This window comes from Ctenocephalides felis, unplaced genomic scaffold (assembly GCF_003426905.1).
Source record: "Ctenocephalides felis isolate EL2017-DRISC unplaced genomic scaffold, ASM342690v1 CF-g0.4_SCAFFOLD_01604, whole genome shotgun sequence".
NCBI lineage: Eukaryota > Metazoa > Arthropoda > Insecta > Siphonaptera > Pulicidae > Ctenocephalides > Ctenocephalides felis.
Window position 1 is genome coordinate 7,563,306 of NW_020537758.1, and position 14,618 is coordinate 7,577,923.

At 28.4% G+C, this 14,618-nt stretch overlaps 1 protein-coding gene across 1 annotated transcript; it reads left to right on the forward strand.

Annotated features, from left to right (window-relative positions):
* The first annotated feature begins 1,897 nt into the window (after nt 1–1,897).
* On the forward strand, nt 1,898–9,503 carry LOC113373293 (tubulin-folding cofactor B-like). The gene is made up of 5 exons (XM_026613600.1): nt 1,898–2,000; nt 2,837–3,020; nt 6,554–6,758; nt 7,540–7,676; nt 9,395–9,503. Exons 1-5 carry the CDS (start codon nt 1,898–1,900, stop codon nt 9,501–9,503), a joined length of 738 nt encoding a protein of 245 aa, XP_026469385.1.
* The last annotated feature ends 5,115 nt before the right edge of the window (nt 9,504–14,618 follow it).

Consider the following 14,618-nt stretch of genomic DNA (forward strand, 5'->3'; position numbering starts at 1 on the left):
ATTCCCATAAATGACCTTTTTTAGGTTGTCACACTAGGTGTGCCCCTTAAGTATTATAATAAATAGGCAAGTTAATAATAATTTTGTATAAAATTCATTCTAACTCATGAATTCAGATATTAATATAAATATAAAGTGTAAATATGCGACTGTTTAAGCATAAAAACAAATATTATCGGTTCGCAGTTTTTTAGGCCGGGTTTCGCGTCATTTTTCACCGCAACCTAAAACAACGCGTCGCCGCAGGTCAAAAATACAGCGCTGGGACCCGCCTAAAAACCATCGCTGCGATCTCGCGTTTCGTATACAGTAATACATAAAAATAATATATAATATTTAAAAAATATAGTAAAACCTTATCGTTAGTAACGAAATACATGGTCTGTTCAAAAAGTACCCGGAATTACTAATATTAAATTTCGCGGGTCTGGAGTGTCTGATTGTCAAAATTTTTTTTTATTGTGTTGGTATATATGCCCCTAAAGTATGATGAAATTTTCAGCTATATTTACTGTTTACTTTGTCTGTGGTAGTCGCTAAGGTTCGACGTGTTTTTCTGAGCTCTGCGATTTTTACAATGGAAGAATTGAAAAAGTCAAAGAATTTGTATTAAATTTTGCGTAAAAAATGAAATAAAGTGTTGCAAAGTGCAAAAATTCACCAGATATGGCTCCGTGTGACTTTTTCCTATTCCCAAAGTTGAAGAGACCCATGAAAGGACGGCGGTTTTCCTCGATTGAAGAAAATCGCCGAGAGTGCTCAAGGACATATCAAAAAGTGAATATCAAGGGTGCTTCGAAAATTGGAAAAAACGCTGGCATAAGTGTATTATATCTGGGGGGACTACTTTGAAGGGGACCACATTAATGTAGACGAATAAATAAATATTTTTTTGAAAAAACGAAAATTACGAAAACTTTTTGAACAGACCTCGTATACAATTTTTGTTCCATCGATTACCAAATTCTTGCGAGTCTTCATCGGTCGTAATAAAATGTCGTCGGTAATAAATAAATTTGCGAATCGTGCAAAATATGACCGATTTTATGGTCCGTATCACGAATTGTATGCAATCATCGATCATTAAGCAAGGTTTATGGGCTTTTGGGCGCCAGAATGGCAGTTAACTTTATGATAAGCGACAAATATGGACAATGTGTATAAAAATCGAGGATTAATTGATATAAAATCGAGATTGATATATAATAATAATTAGAGAAGTTAATGGAAATATATAAGCAATTTTAGTTGCAAAATTTGAATAGTCTGATATATATATATATATATATATATATACATATAAATTCGAAAAAATCGACAGATGCGTAGTTTTGAATATACAGTATTCAATTTTATCCGGGATATGTATATATTGTTTTCTAAGCCAATAAAAGTGGTAGCCACTTTGTATTGAAATAGCTTCGAGCTCTCCCATATTGTGTTTCTAGAATATATCTATCTAACTTTATATATATATATATATATATATATATATACTGGGATATAAATGTTCTAGAAGATTGGATTATTCTCTTGAAGAGTTGTATCGCAAATTATTTTCCCGTATAATAGAATAAAATAAAATTGCCTTCAGAAAATGCATTTACTGATACAAATGCGTCGACGTATAAAAATAATACATCACATTATTTCTACAACATAAATTTATATCCTGTGATAATCACAAAATATTATAATTAAATTTTATTACTATGTCAAAATTTAAACAAAACACACTCAAACTTTGACACGACATTTTTATAGAACAATTTTAACTGATGTATTTTAATCCGTGAAATATCTTCACATTTTTTAACGTTTTTATATCCAGTTTTATATCTTAGATAGATATTTTTTTAGTAATTTTTAATAATTTTTGATAATTTTATGAAACTAAATGGCTGATACACAAATACAAGTGATCACAAGTGATTTTGTGGAAATCACTATCACGAATTCGCAAAATGAGGCTGCTAGTGTACAGAGGAGATTTTTTAAATGTAAGTGGTAAAAAAAAGTTTAATAGATCTTTCTGAATGTTTTCTATAAAACCGAAAAGTGGTGCTTTTGTATGATATTTGTGAGTTATTTGACAAAAACCAAAAAAATGACCCGAAATTTCTAAAAAATGCTAAAGAATATAAAAGAATGAATTTATAGTCGTTCTATTCCAAATTTTTATATAGGGGTGTATATGAATGTTGGCATGAAATCGTAGTAAATTTTATCTAGTTTTTCCCAATCTAACTGAAAAGGGGTGCTTTCGTATGATATTTGCCAAAAATCAAAAAAATATCCTAAATTTTCTATTTCTTTTCGAAGAATAATGAGAATTTTAAACCGAAGCAAGTACTGAACATTTTTGGCAAAACATTACCATTTTTTTTAAAAAAATGTAATTAAACTACAAGTCGGATCTTTTTGAAATTCACATATAATAATAATACATATTTAAACTATTTTAAGAAATATCTATACGTAAATTTAGATTTTTCATACATCTGTTAATTGAAAAAAAACTGACCACGAATGAATATCAATATTATACTACTGCTTGAAATGTGTTTTCTACTTTAGTTATTTTTTATAAATAAACTATTTTTAGTACACAATTGTAATTTAGCAATGTTATTTACAAGATCATTGTGAACGTAAAAAAAAAATTAAAACCTGTCTTTGTCTCCACAAAATTTTACAGTATCGCCAAAATTTCAAAACAAGTACCAACTCATTCCCCAAAAATATCACTCAAATTCAAACATTTTTTACAATTAACCCTTCCCCCCGATTTCCTTCAAATTCACACACAAAATCAATCAATATTTCTATTCCCCAGCAATATCAATAGGTGAATTCAAATCTCGTCTAGAGCTCTTAACAGGAGGCCGAGCTGCAACAATGCGCCTGCAACTTTTTTCAAAAGACGACACTCTCGTCGGAGTATTGGACAAGGACGAATTGCCTTTGGGATCTTACCCTATCGATTCGGGCATGCGGGTGCATGTCATCGATGATTTCAAGTGAGTTTTTTAGTAATGAAAGTGTAAAGGACATGGAAATTGTGTATGGGGGATTATTGGTTGTTTAGTTGTGTAAAAGTTTGTGAAATAAAGTTTTGGAATCGGTTCACTCGTTTGCGAAATACAAAGAAAAATGTGTACTCTAATCAGAGAGACAAGGACGGTTTGTCTCTGGAATCATATCGATGACTTCAAGTGACTTTTTTAGTAATGAAATTTAATGGGACATAAAAACTATGTATCGGGGAATTATTGGCTGTTTTTGTACGTAAAAGTTTGTGAAATATAGTTTTGGGATTGGTTTGATTGTTTGCAAAATATGAAGAAAAATGTGTACGATTTGATTTGGCATACCTTATCGACTCGGGCATGAGTGTGCATGTCATCGATGATTTCAAGTGAGTTTTTTAGTAATGAAAGTGTAAAGGACATAAAAATTGTGTATGGGAAAAATATAGATCAGATTGTTGTGTAAATGTTTGTCGAATAGTGTTTTGAGATTGGTTTAAGCATTTACGAGATACATAATAAAATGTACTCTATGCAGAGATACAAGGATGGTTTGTCTCTGGGATTGTACCGATGATTTCAAGTGGGTTTTTTAGTAATGAAATTTAATGGGACATAAAAACTATGTATGGTGGAATTATTGGCTGTTTTTGTACGTAAAAGTTTGTGAGATATAGTTTTGGTATTGGTTTGATTGTTTGCGAAATATGAAGAAAAATGTGTACGGTTTGCCTTTGGCATACCTTATCGACTCGGGCATGCGGGTGCATGTCATCGATGATTTCAAATGAGTTTTTTAGTAATGAAAGTGTAAAGGACATAAAAATTGTGTATGAGGGAATTATTGGCTGTTTAGTTGTGTAAAAGTTTGTGGGATATAGTTTTGGGATTGGTCTACTCGTTTGCAAAATACGGAGGTAAATGTGTACTCAAGTCAGAGAAATAAGGACGATTTGTTTTTAGCATCGTATTGATGACTTCAAGTTAGGTATTTAGTAATGAAAGTATAAAGGACATAAAAATTGTGTATGAGGGAATTATTAATTGTTTAGTTCTGTAAATGTTTGTGAAATAAAGTTTTTAAATCCGTTGAATCGTTTGCGAGATACAAAGAAAAATGTGTACTCTTGTCAGAGAGAGTCTTCCAGTGAAGTTTTTAGTAATTAAAAATAATGGGACATAAAAACTATGTATGGGGGAATTATTGGCTGTTTTTGTACGTAAAAGTTCGTGGAATATAGTTTTGGGATTGGTTTGATTGTTTGCGAAATATGAAGAAAAATGTGTACGATTTGCCTTTGGCATACCTTATCGATTCGGGCATGCGGGTGCATGTTATCGATGACTTCAACTGAGTTTTTTAGTAATGAAAGTGTAAGGGACATAAATATTGTGTATGGGGAAATTATTGGCTGTTTAGTTGGGTAAAAGTTTTAGGATTGGTCTAATCGTTCATGAGATACATAACAAAATGTGTACTCTTGTCAGATATATAAGGACGATTTAAGGCAATAATCAAACAAAAAATCTCCCTTCCAATTAATTTTATAACAGTGCTGACAGATACAAGATTATATGGTGCTCTTTATACTTACATCAAATCTGATAATATAAAATTATAAATGAAACATACATAAAACAATGATAAGACTAGACTTTAAGAGATAGTGTAGATATTATGTAATTTAGTATATGGCTAATGTACTAGTTTATAAAGCCAATAAATCATAAATAAAAAAAAGGACGATTTGTCTCTAGGATGTTATTGATGACTTCAAATGACTTTTTTAGTAATGAAATTTGATTAAACATAAAAATTATGTATGGAAGAATTATAGGTTGTTTAGTTATCTAAAAGTTTGTAGAATGTAGTTTTGGGATTGGTTCAAACATTTGCGAGATACGGAGGAAAATGTGTACTCTTATGTGTAGAGAGACAAGATCGATTTGTCTCGAGAATCGTATTGATGGCTTCAAATGATTTTTTTTAGTAATGAAATTTAATGAGACATAAAAATTAGGTATGGGAAAATCATAGATCAGTTTTTGGTATAAAAGTTTGTAGAATGTAGTTTTGGTATTGGTTCTTTTACGAGATACGGAGAAAAATGTATACTCTTGTCAGATGGACAAGGACGGTTTGTCTCTAGGATCGAATCTACGACTTTAAGTGTGATTTTTAGTAATGAAATTTAATGGGAAATAAATACTATGTATGAGGAAATTATAGATCAGTTTCTGGTATAAAAGTTTGTAGTATCTAGTTTTAATATCGGTCCAATCGTTTGCGAGATACGGAAGAAAATGTGAACCCTAGTCAGAGGGACAAGAACGATTTGTTTCTAGGATCTTATCGATGAATTCAAATAAGTTTTTCAGTAATAAAATTTGATGGGAATTAAATATTATGTATGAGGGAATTATAAATCAGTATGGTGTAAAAAAGTTTGTGAAATTGAGTTGTGGGATCGGTTTAAGCCTTTACGAGATACGGAGAAAATTGTATACTTTTATCAGAGTATTTGACAAGGACGATTTGCCTCTGAGGTCGAGCACGTCCATGTCATCGATGACTTCAAGTGACTTTTTTAGTAATGAAATTTAATGAGACATAAAAATTATGTATGGAAGAAATATAGGTTGTTTAGTTGTGTGAAAATTTGTAGAATAACATTTTTGGGATCGGTTTAAGCGTTTACAAGATACGGAAGAAAATATGTACTCTAGTCAGAAAATTGGACAAAGACAATATACCTCTGTTATCATCCCAAAGCAATTGCATGTTATTGATGACTTCGAATAAATTTTTTAGTAATGAAAAATCATGGAACATAAAGATTATATATGAAGGAAATATAGACAGTTTAGTTGTATAAATGTTTGTAGAATGTAGATGAACGAAATGTGTACTTTTGTCGGATTGTTAGTCAAAGACGATTTGCCGCTAAGATAATATCCCACATGCGAGTGCATGTCATCGATGACTTCAAATGAATTTTTTAGTAATGAAAGTATAAAGGACATAAAAAGTGTGTATGAGGGAATTATTGGTTGTTTTGTTACGTAAAAGTTTGTGGAATGTAGTTTTGGAATTGGTTTGATCGTTTACGAGATACGGAAAAAAATGTGTACGAATTGCCTTTGGGATCTTATCCTATCGGCTCGGGCATGGGAATGTATGTGATCCATGACTTAAAGTAATTTTTTTAGTAATGAAATTTAATGGAACATAAAAATCATGCATGGAAAAATTGTAGATTAGTCTGTTCTCTAAAAGTTTGTAGAATATAGCTTAGAATTTGCTTTAACCCTTTGCAAGTTACACAGTAAAATATGCAAATTGATCTAATTTTTAGGTATGAGCCTAACTATATTTTTCAATTTTACTCAAGACTAATTAATGTAAATTTCAATTTAAAAAAAATTATTATAATAGGCTAATCTTGAAAACATGAATTTTAGTATAAACTGATAAAAATTAGCTATTTTGGTTAAAATTTTCAATTAACTATATTTTTCAATAGGTATGAGGACCATACGGCAGAAAAGTTTAAATTAACAGAGGAGCAATACGACCAAAGATCGGATACTTTGAAGAACTTCCTAAAAACAAATCGTCTTGGTAAATATAATGAAGAAGCTGTTAAAGAAAGAAAAATGCAGAGGGCTAAGGAACGAAAAGAGGAGCTCGATAAAGCTCAAACCATGGAAATTGGTGACAGGTGTCAGGTAAAAATTTTTAAAAAATATAAAAAAACCGTTATAAAAAATACCAAAATTTTCCCCCCAAACCCCGTTCAGCGCTATTTTCTATTAATCCGTCTCTAAATGTTCTTTCTCCTCGGTCTCTAGTCAAAGTCTAGAGAGAGAGTTTGTACGTACTCATTTCCGGAGCTTTATGAAATTCACGAATTCGACTACAAATCCTTCGCCGAACCCAACCGGATCTGTCCCCAGGCCGGATGGGGAAAAATAAGTCCGGGGACAGATCCCCCCTGTCCCTCTGGTCCCGTTTTGAGGGCGACGTTTGCGGTATTTTGTGTCGCACACTATTAGTGTCGGAGGAAAGGACGATGTTTTTTTGAGAATAATTGATTTGGAATTGATGGTAGAGGAGAAATGGGTTTTGGAGATCTTGAAAACATGAATTTTAGAATAAACTGGGTGTAAAAATTTTTTACTAACGAAATTTTTGACGTTCAAAAGAAACTACTTGAAGCGAATTCCAATTAATGACTCAAAAAATTATTATAGGAGAAACAATTATAGTAATATAATACAAGCTTGAATGTCCAAAAAGCTCAACCAATTATTTACAAATTTAATGATTTTTTATAATCCCATGACTAAAATTCTTCATTAAAAATGTCAAAAAAATATTTACCATTTAATTACAAAAAAACAGTTCAGCTGATTAAATTATCTCAATCCCAATATTTATGTTTCTAACGGTTTTTGAATTTCCAAAAAATTCAAAAAAGACAGATGTTGATTAATATTTATTTTTCAGGTGAGGATTCCGGGACTGGCCCAGCGTAAAGGCCAAGTGGCCTACAAGGGCCCTGTAGAGGGCCAACATGGAGTTTTTATTGGAATTCGGTACGACGAACCGGTCGGAAAAAATGACGGAACTTTGGCCGGAAAAAGGTAAAAAAATAATAAATTATTAAAATATTTATTTTATAATATTTTTGTATAAGAATTGAATAACAAATGGTGTTCATAAAAAATAATATTATTAATTATAAAGCGATTTTAGAATATTATTCTTAAATAATACTAAAAGTTATTATTATTCTCATCATTTTGCATATTTATTATTTAATTCAGTGGTCTACAACTTTTTCGTATCTTTTTTTTTATTTTGTGTGGTTGTGTATGTATATGTGTGTGCCTGTTAGCTGATTTTCAACATTTGCAGTCTTTTTTCTCAATAGTGGCCAATTCTATTTCACAAAATTTTAAAGGCTGCCTAAACATTTTTAAAAATCAATTTTAAAAATTCATAAACTAGTCAAAAGACATTTTAAAATCGTGCCGATTATTTATTTTATTATATTTTATTTTTGAATAGAAATTAAATAACAATTCGTGTTATTAAAAATTAATATTGTTATTTATAAAACTATTTTGAAATATTATTTTTAAATAATACTAAAAGTTATTATTTTCTGCATTTTGCATATTAGTTTTATTATTATTTAAATCAGTAGTTTACAACTTTTTTGTAAAATTTTATTAAAAATTGTTATGTGTATTATTATTATTAAGTGTATGTGTACGTCAGTTGAGTTTTGCCAATATTTTTTTTCAGAAATTGCTAATTCTTCTATTTCACAAAATTTTAAAGGTTTGCCTAAACATTTTTGCAAAAAAACATAAATCGGTTTTGAAAATTTATTAACTATTCAAAAGACATTTTAAAATCATGCCGATTATTTTTTTTTTTGGCAAAAATTATCTTATTAAGATTGAATTATTAAATTTTTTATTTCATTTTCTTTTTGAATAGAAATTAAATAACATTTGGTGTTATTAAAAATTAATATTATTATTTATTAGGCGATTTTCAAATATTAATTTTAAATAACATTAAAAGTTATTATTATTCTTAACATTTTGAACATTAGTTTTATTATTATTTAAATCAGTAGTTTACAACTTTTTTGTGAAATTTTATTAAAAATTATTATGTGTATTATTATGTGTATTATTTTGTGAAATTTTATTAAAAATTATTATGTGTATGTGTATGTCAGTTGAGTTCTGTCAATATTTTTTCAAAAATTGCTAATTCTATTTCAAAAATTTCAAAGGATTGTCTAAACATTTTTGCAAAAAATCCTGAGTCGATTTTAAAAATTTATAAACTATTCGAAAGACATTTTGAAATCGTGCTGATTATTTTTTAGCAAATATTAACTTGGCTGTTTTTCGTAATTAAATGTTAATAATATTCAAAAATATATATAATTTGAAATTTTACTATTACTATTAATAACAATAACAAAATATAGGACACTTAAATTTGTTAAAATATCATGAAATAACCTAAAATTTGTTAAATAAAATAATTATATTGTAAAAGTATTGTAAAGATTATTAAATTACTTATTAAATTTAAAAAAAAAATACTTGCAACAAACAAACTAGTTATATTCAAAAATAATTAAAATTAACTAAATATAAAAAAGTTTATAGTAAATAAATTAAATAATAAATAAATAAGTAATAAAATAGCTAATAATCAATTAAATTATATTAAACCTGTAAAATATTGACTTAAGCCTTATTATAATATTATTATAACAACGGCTTGTAAAATAAATAAATAAATAAATAAATAAATAAATTATTTTTTTCAGATATTTTGATTGCAATGAAAAATACGGAGGATTTGTAAAACCGAGATACGTGGAAGTTGGCGATTTTCCAGAGGACGAATTAGTTTTAAGTGATTCGGAAGAAATTTAATTAAAAATATTAAAATAATATTATTTGTAAATTTGTCTTTAACACTGTACATATTATGATTGTATGCTTGTAATTAATTGGTGTTATATTTTAGCTATATTTTTCATGTGTAATCAGCCACGGAATAAATGATAGATTTAATAGAAAAATTGTTTGATTATATATAATAAAATGTTAATATATAAATGTTAATGTTATATATAAGATTATATTCGTGCTTATGATGATAAAGGCAATCAAACACAATTGAGTTTCTCTGTCAGAAAAGATATATTTTATTGTTAGTTCTACATTAGACAAAGTTTGAAAATACAAAACTTTACATACCTATCAGAAAAGAAACGACATTTAATGTTATCAATCACAATGTCAGTTCCTAAACACATTTATACTAATATCTACTATTTTAAAGATTATTTTACTTTTAGGAAATTTTATTAATTGCGCCCTGACGTATTTTAGGTTTTGTTTCACTTGTTTCACTATCCTAATATCATAGGAGCTGTATCTATGATAATTATGACGCGCAAAATTCAAACTTAAGAAAAGTAGTTATTTTTCTTTACATATATATATAAATGAAAAATTTAGAAATAAAAATTTCACTGTAAAAAAAAAACTACATCGAACTCACAGAAGCAAAAAACTTAAAAAAACACAGAAAGAATAGTAGGAACCTTAAGATCTAGTACTGAGAAAAATGCAGATGCTGATCAACTTCTGCAGCACATTAATCAGCAACTAGTAAATTTTACTATGAGCCATCAATTTAGAAGTACATATAGTTATCAACTATCCCCCGACCCTTGTCCTAATTTTTAAGATTAAAAGGGTTATGACATAAATCAAAATTCAGTACACAGACCCTAATTCGTAGTTATACGATGACGACCTCTTGCGACCTCAAAACACCTGTCCCTGTACATCCCCTTATCATAGTGTCCTTGTGATATCCTGTTGTTGCCATCCTTTGGGAACAGAAACTGGCAATTAGCATAATTGCCCTAATGGATTAGAGATTAGTACGGAGAAGGTTTAACATGGAGTAGAAGGTACGAATTCTCCGATATTGCGGTGGAGGACCACTTGAGATTGGGGACAAATATTTATCGAAATAGATAGTCGACGATTGTAGGTAAATATAGTATATATATATATATATATATATATATATATACAGGGCCGGTCCTGGGGTCCTTAGCGCCCGCATGCAACTTTTTTTCTAGCGCCCCCCCCCCCTCTTTAAATTTTAACTGTTTTAACAGTTTGTCATGTAAATTATATAAATATTTACATATTTTTAAAAAAAATATTTTTAATTATTCTGAATTTAGTACATAAAAAATTAAATATAATCTAAAAGCGTATAAAATACATTGATTTTGAATTGAATTGAAATTCGCGGGTTGATTATAATCAAATATTTTTTAATTATCAATTATTTTTAATGTATGTGTTATAATAATATTTGGGTTTTGAAACATTTTACTTATTTATTATGCAATTTATTCTATTGAGCAACTCATGCCAAGAGAGCTAAAAAAATTAGCTTTTCAATTTCAATCAAAATACTCATATTTCATGTTGGATTTTTCAAATTTTAATTTAATTTAATTTTTCATTATTTACAATATCCAAAATTGCGTCGTAAACTTCTCCTTATTTATATCGTAAGAGCCGAATTGTATTTATCCTTGCTTTCGCGACATATTCAGAGTATCGGGTTTTAAAGTTAAATTTTCAACGTATTTTAGAAGTATTGTTCAAAAATCAGTAAAAAGTGACCAGAAATTACACATTTCTTGAACTATATTGGAAAAAACTAATTATATGTGATATGTAATATTTCTGCATAGTTAATTATTATTAAATTTAGAGTATGGACACCACTAGGTATAACAAAAATCTTAAGATTTTCATTCTAAAGTAAATTTTGCTTTCATTTTTCATATTTGTTCCATATCCATAACCCTAACCACGCATATCTTCAACATTCAAAGTTTATCAGATGCAAAACATTTGCAACAAAAACAAAAGTTACAATTCAATTTTTCGGAATAAACTTGCCATTTTCTAAGCACTGACTCCCCATATTTCATTTTTCCGATTATATTTTGTTTAAACTAAATTAGCTTGCAATTTTTCGTCAATAATGCCCAATAATTAATTTAACCTCTCGCAGGTTTGCGCTTATGGAATTGAACACTGGATAATTTACAAAACAAAAAAACTTCAAACAAAAAAAAATTGAATAAGTAGATTAAGCAATAAACAAAGCTGTCATTTATTAATTTGCAGAGTTATTAATCGGTTAATTGTTTCTACTGATATTACATTGCAAAATAAATATGCTTTTTGTGTCTCCGTATCCCGAGTTAAGTTACATTGTTTATTTTAATTTATTGAGTATTCTAGATTTTATATAAATAATTAGAAACATAAATAATATATTATAAATTAAATTTCCAAAACTCGTTTTGGCGCCCCCTAAGGCTTGCGCCCGCATTTTTTGCATGCATTGCATGCAAGACAGGACCGGCCCTGTATATATATATATATATATATATATATATATATATACTCGATGAACCGACAGACGGTGTCCTGTACCCACGTCTACAATTCACAAGTTCCAAATGTTTTAATATCCTATCCTATACTTTTTACTTTCCTATTTGATGTCATGCCTTTGTGATTTTTATGGTTTTAGCATAAGCAGTATAAAAAATTTAGAAAAAATAATATAGTATCTGCGGTAAAAAAACAATATCACACTTGATTTTACTACACACAACATAATTGCTTCAACAATTTAGTCTATAATCTCGTACGATATATATGTTGCTTCTTGGCAACTGTAATTTCTAAAGTACATTTTTCTTACTAATAATTCAATAAACATTATTGTTTATGTTTAAATCTTAGCTAAGTTAATTTGTAACATCAAGTCTTTAATCTAAGATTAACTTGATAAATATTCTATATCCAATAGCAAACAGATGTATTTTTGACCCATAAAACAAAATTCTAAATCGTAGAAATATTTTTTTGTATAGTTAAATAATTTAGTAGCGACATGAATAAGTTGAAGAAAATAATGTATATGCAATTTTGTATTATTGCGTTATCTATTAAACTGAATTATATAATTTCATCTGCCAAATATATACTGTTGACTGTATCTTATAATATTTTAATTTCTGGCATATCTCAGCTGCTTTCCGGGAATAATAATGTAGACATTACATTTTTCTTGTATAATATATTTAGCCTCATAACTTCACCTAAATTCAAATTTCAAATGAATCGACATTTCTAGCAGATGACAGTTAAAATATTTTCAATGTCAAACAATGATAAGTGGTTATTTGTATTTTTTGCCATTTATTTCTACAATATGACTATAGTTTTATCGTTCATTAAATATTAAAAATTTTCTTTGACGAAGTCTAAAAAGAATTATCAAAATCCGACTAACCGTTTAGGAGAAGTATCAAATCATACACCCGTAAAGAAAATTTATATATATATATATATATATATATATATTTCTAATAACAAGAAGCGTGCACAATGTTGAAATGAGTTACGGCTTTCATATGGAAAAAAAAAATAAATTCTCGAAATGAATAATACAAATCCGAGCGAAATCTAAATCATTTTTTCAATGCCAGAATTTACCAGACCACATTATATATATATATATATATATATATATATATATATATATATATATATATATATGTATAATTCAAAATTATTTGAAACTTGTTGCAAGAGGTATTCAGCCTTAAGGCAAGTTGCATGGATCGCTCGAAATATGTAATAATTGACTTAATTGACCAACATTAAGATTTAGATATTGAGATAAAATTTTCATTACATATATCATGAAAGCAGTCCTTGATATTATTTAATAATTTAAATTAATGGTAACGTTTTTTACACTAGAGAAATTTGTAGACTTATTTTTCCACTCTTTCTTAAAAATGGATTTTAAATTTGTGAAATCACAAGAGCGACTGCTACTGACACAAATTTTGACTCATCATATTTTCTCAAGCTTTGATGAATTTTTAAAATTAAAAAACGTAATACTTTAGAATGTTATTTAGAACCATGATGTCCATGAGCATAAGAAGTTTCAGCAAAAAAAATTTTGTTAGTTAACTACGAATTTTTGGGTATAACATAGACAAATGCTTTTCTCTTAATTACTAAAAAACTTTGTCGTTCAAAACTGACCTTTGATAGTCCTCAATGAGTTACATCGAATGGTTTTAATTTTTTTGAAATCAGTCCAGCCGTTTTTGAGAAAACGTCGACGAAAAGTAAAAAATCTGTTGACACACATTTTTCCATTTGTTGGTCTCATTCGATATAGAATGGCTTGAAACATTGAGAGAACATAAAATTAGCAAATCGAATTTTTGTATGCACTTATCTCCTTCGAGAAGTTAAAAATTGAATACAAAATTGATACTCAAAATCTCGAAATCAAGCTGAATTTACCCTCAATTTTGCGATCCCAATTTCGCAAATCGTTGACGCATTACATTACATTACGAGCTGCAGCTTAAAGCTAATTTTGCAGCTGTAATTTTGCAGCTACATTATTTCGTATGAACAATTTTCTATTCACTATATGTTGCACTATGTGAATTGATAATGCTTAGAGGAACGCATGTAATCATAATTTAAAATTTACACAAGCTTTGGGATAGAATAGATAATAGATGATAGTAATTCATAAAAATTAATTGTTTGATTATAAATTTATATTGTGTCTGTTATGAGTTATGATTTAGGTTATTTATATTTTGGGTTAGAAAAAAATACAGAAATTATTTCGTATACTTCAACAGATTATTATCGTGAAGGTGTCGCCATGAAAATGGTTCCCCGAGAATAATTACCATTGCAGAATTTCATAAGCTCAAATTGTCTGATGAAAGTTTACCTAAGTTAATTGCTAAGTTTTAATCTGCCGTTTTAATGATCTTGTTTACTTTTAATTAAACAGATAATCTAAAGGAGTTATTACAGGCATTAGTTTTTGTGCATTCGGTTGAAAATTGAAAAGTTGGTGAGAAATGCATTGAAAGAAAATATAGT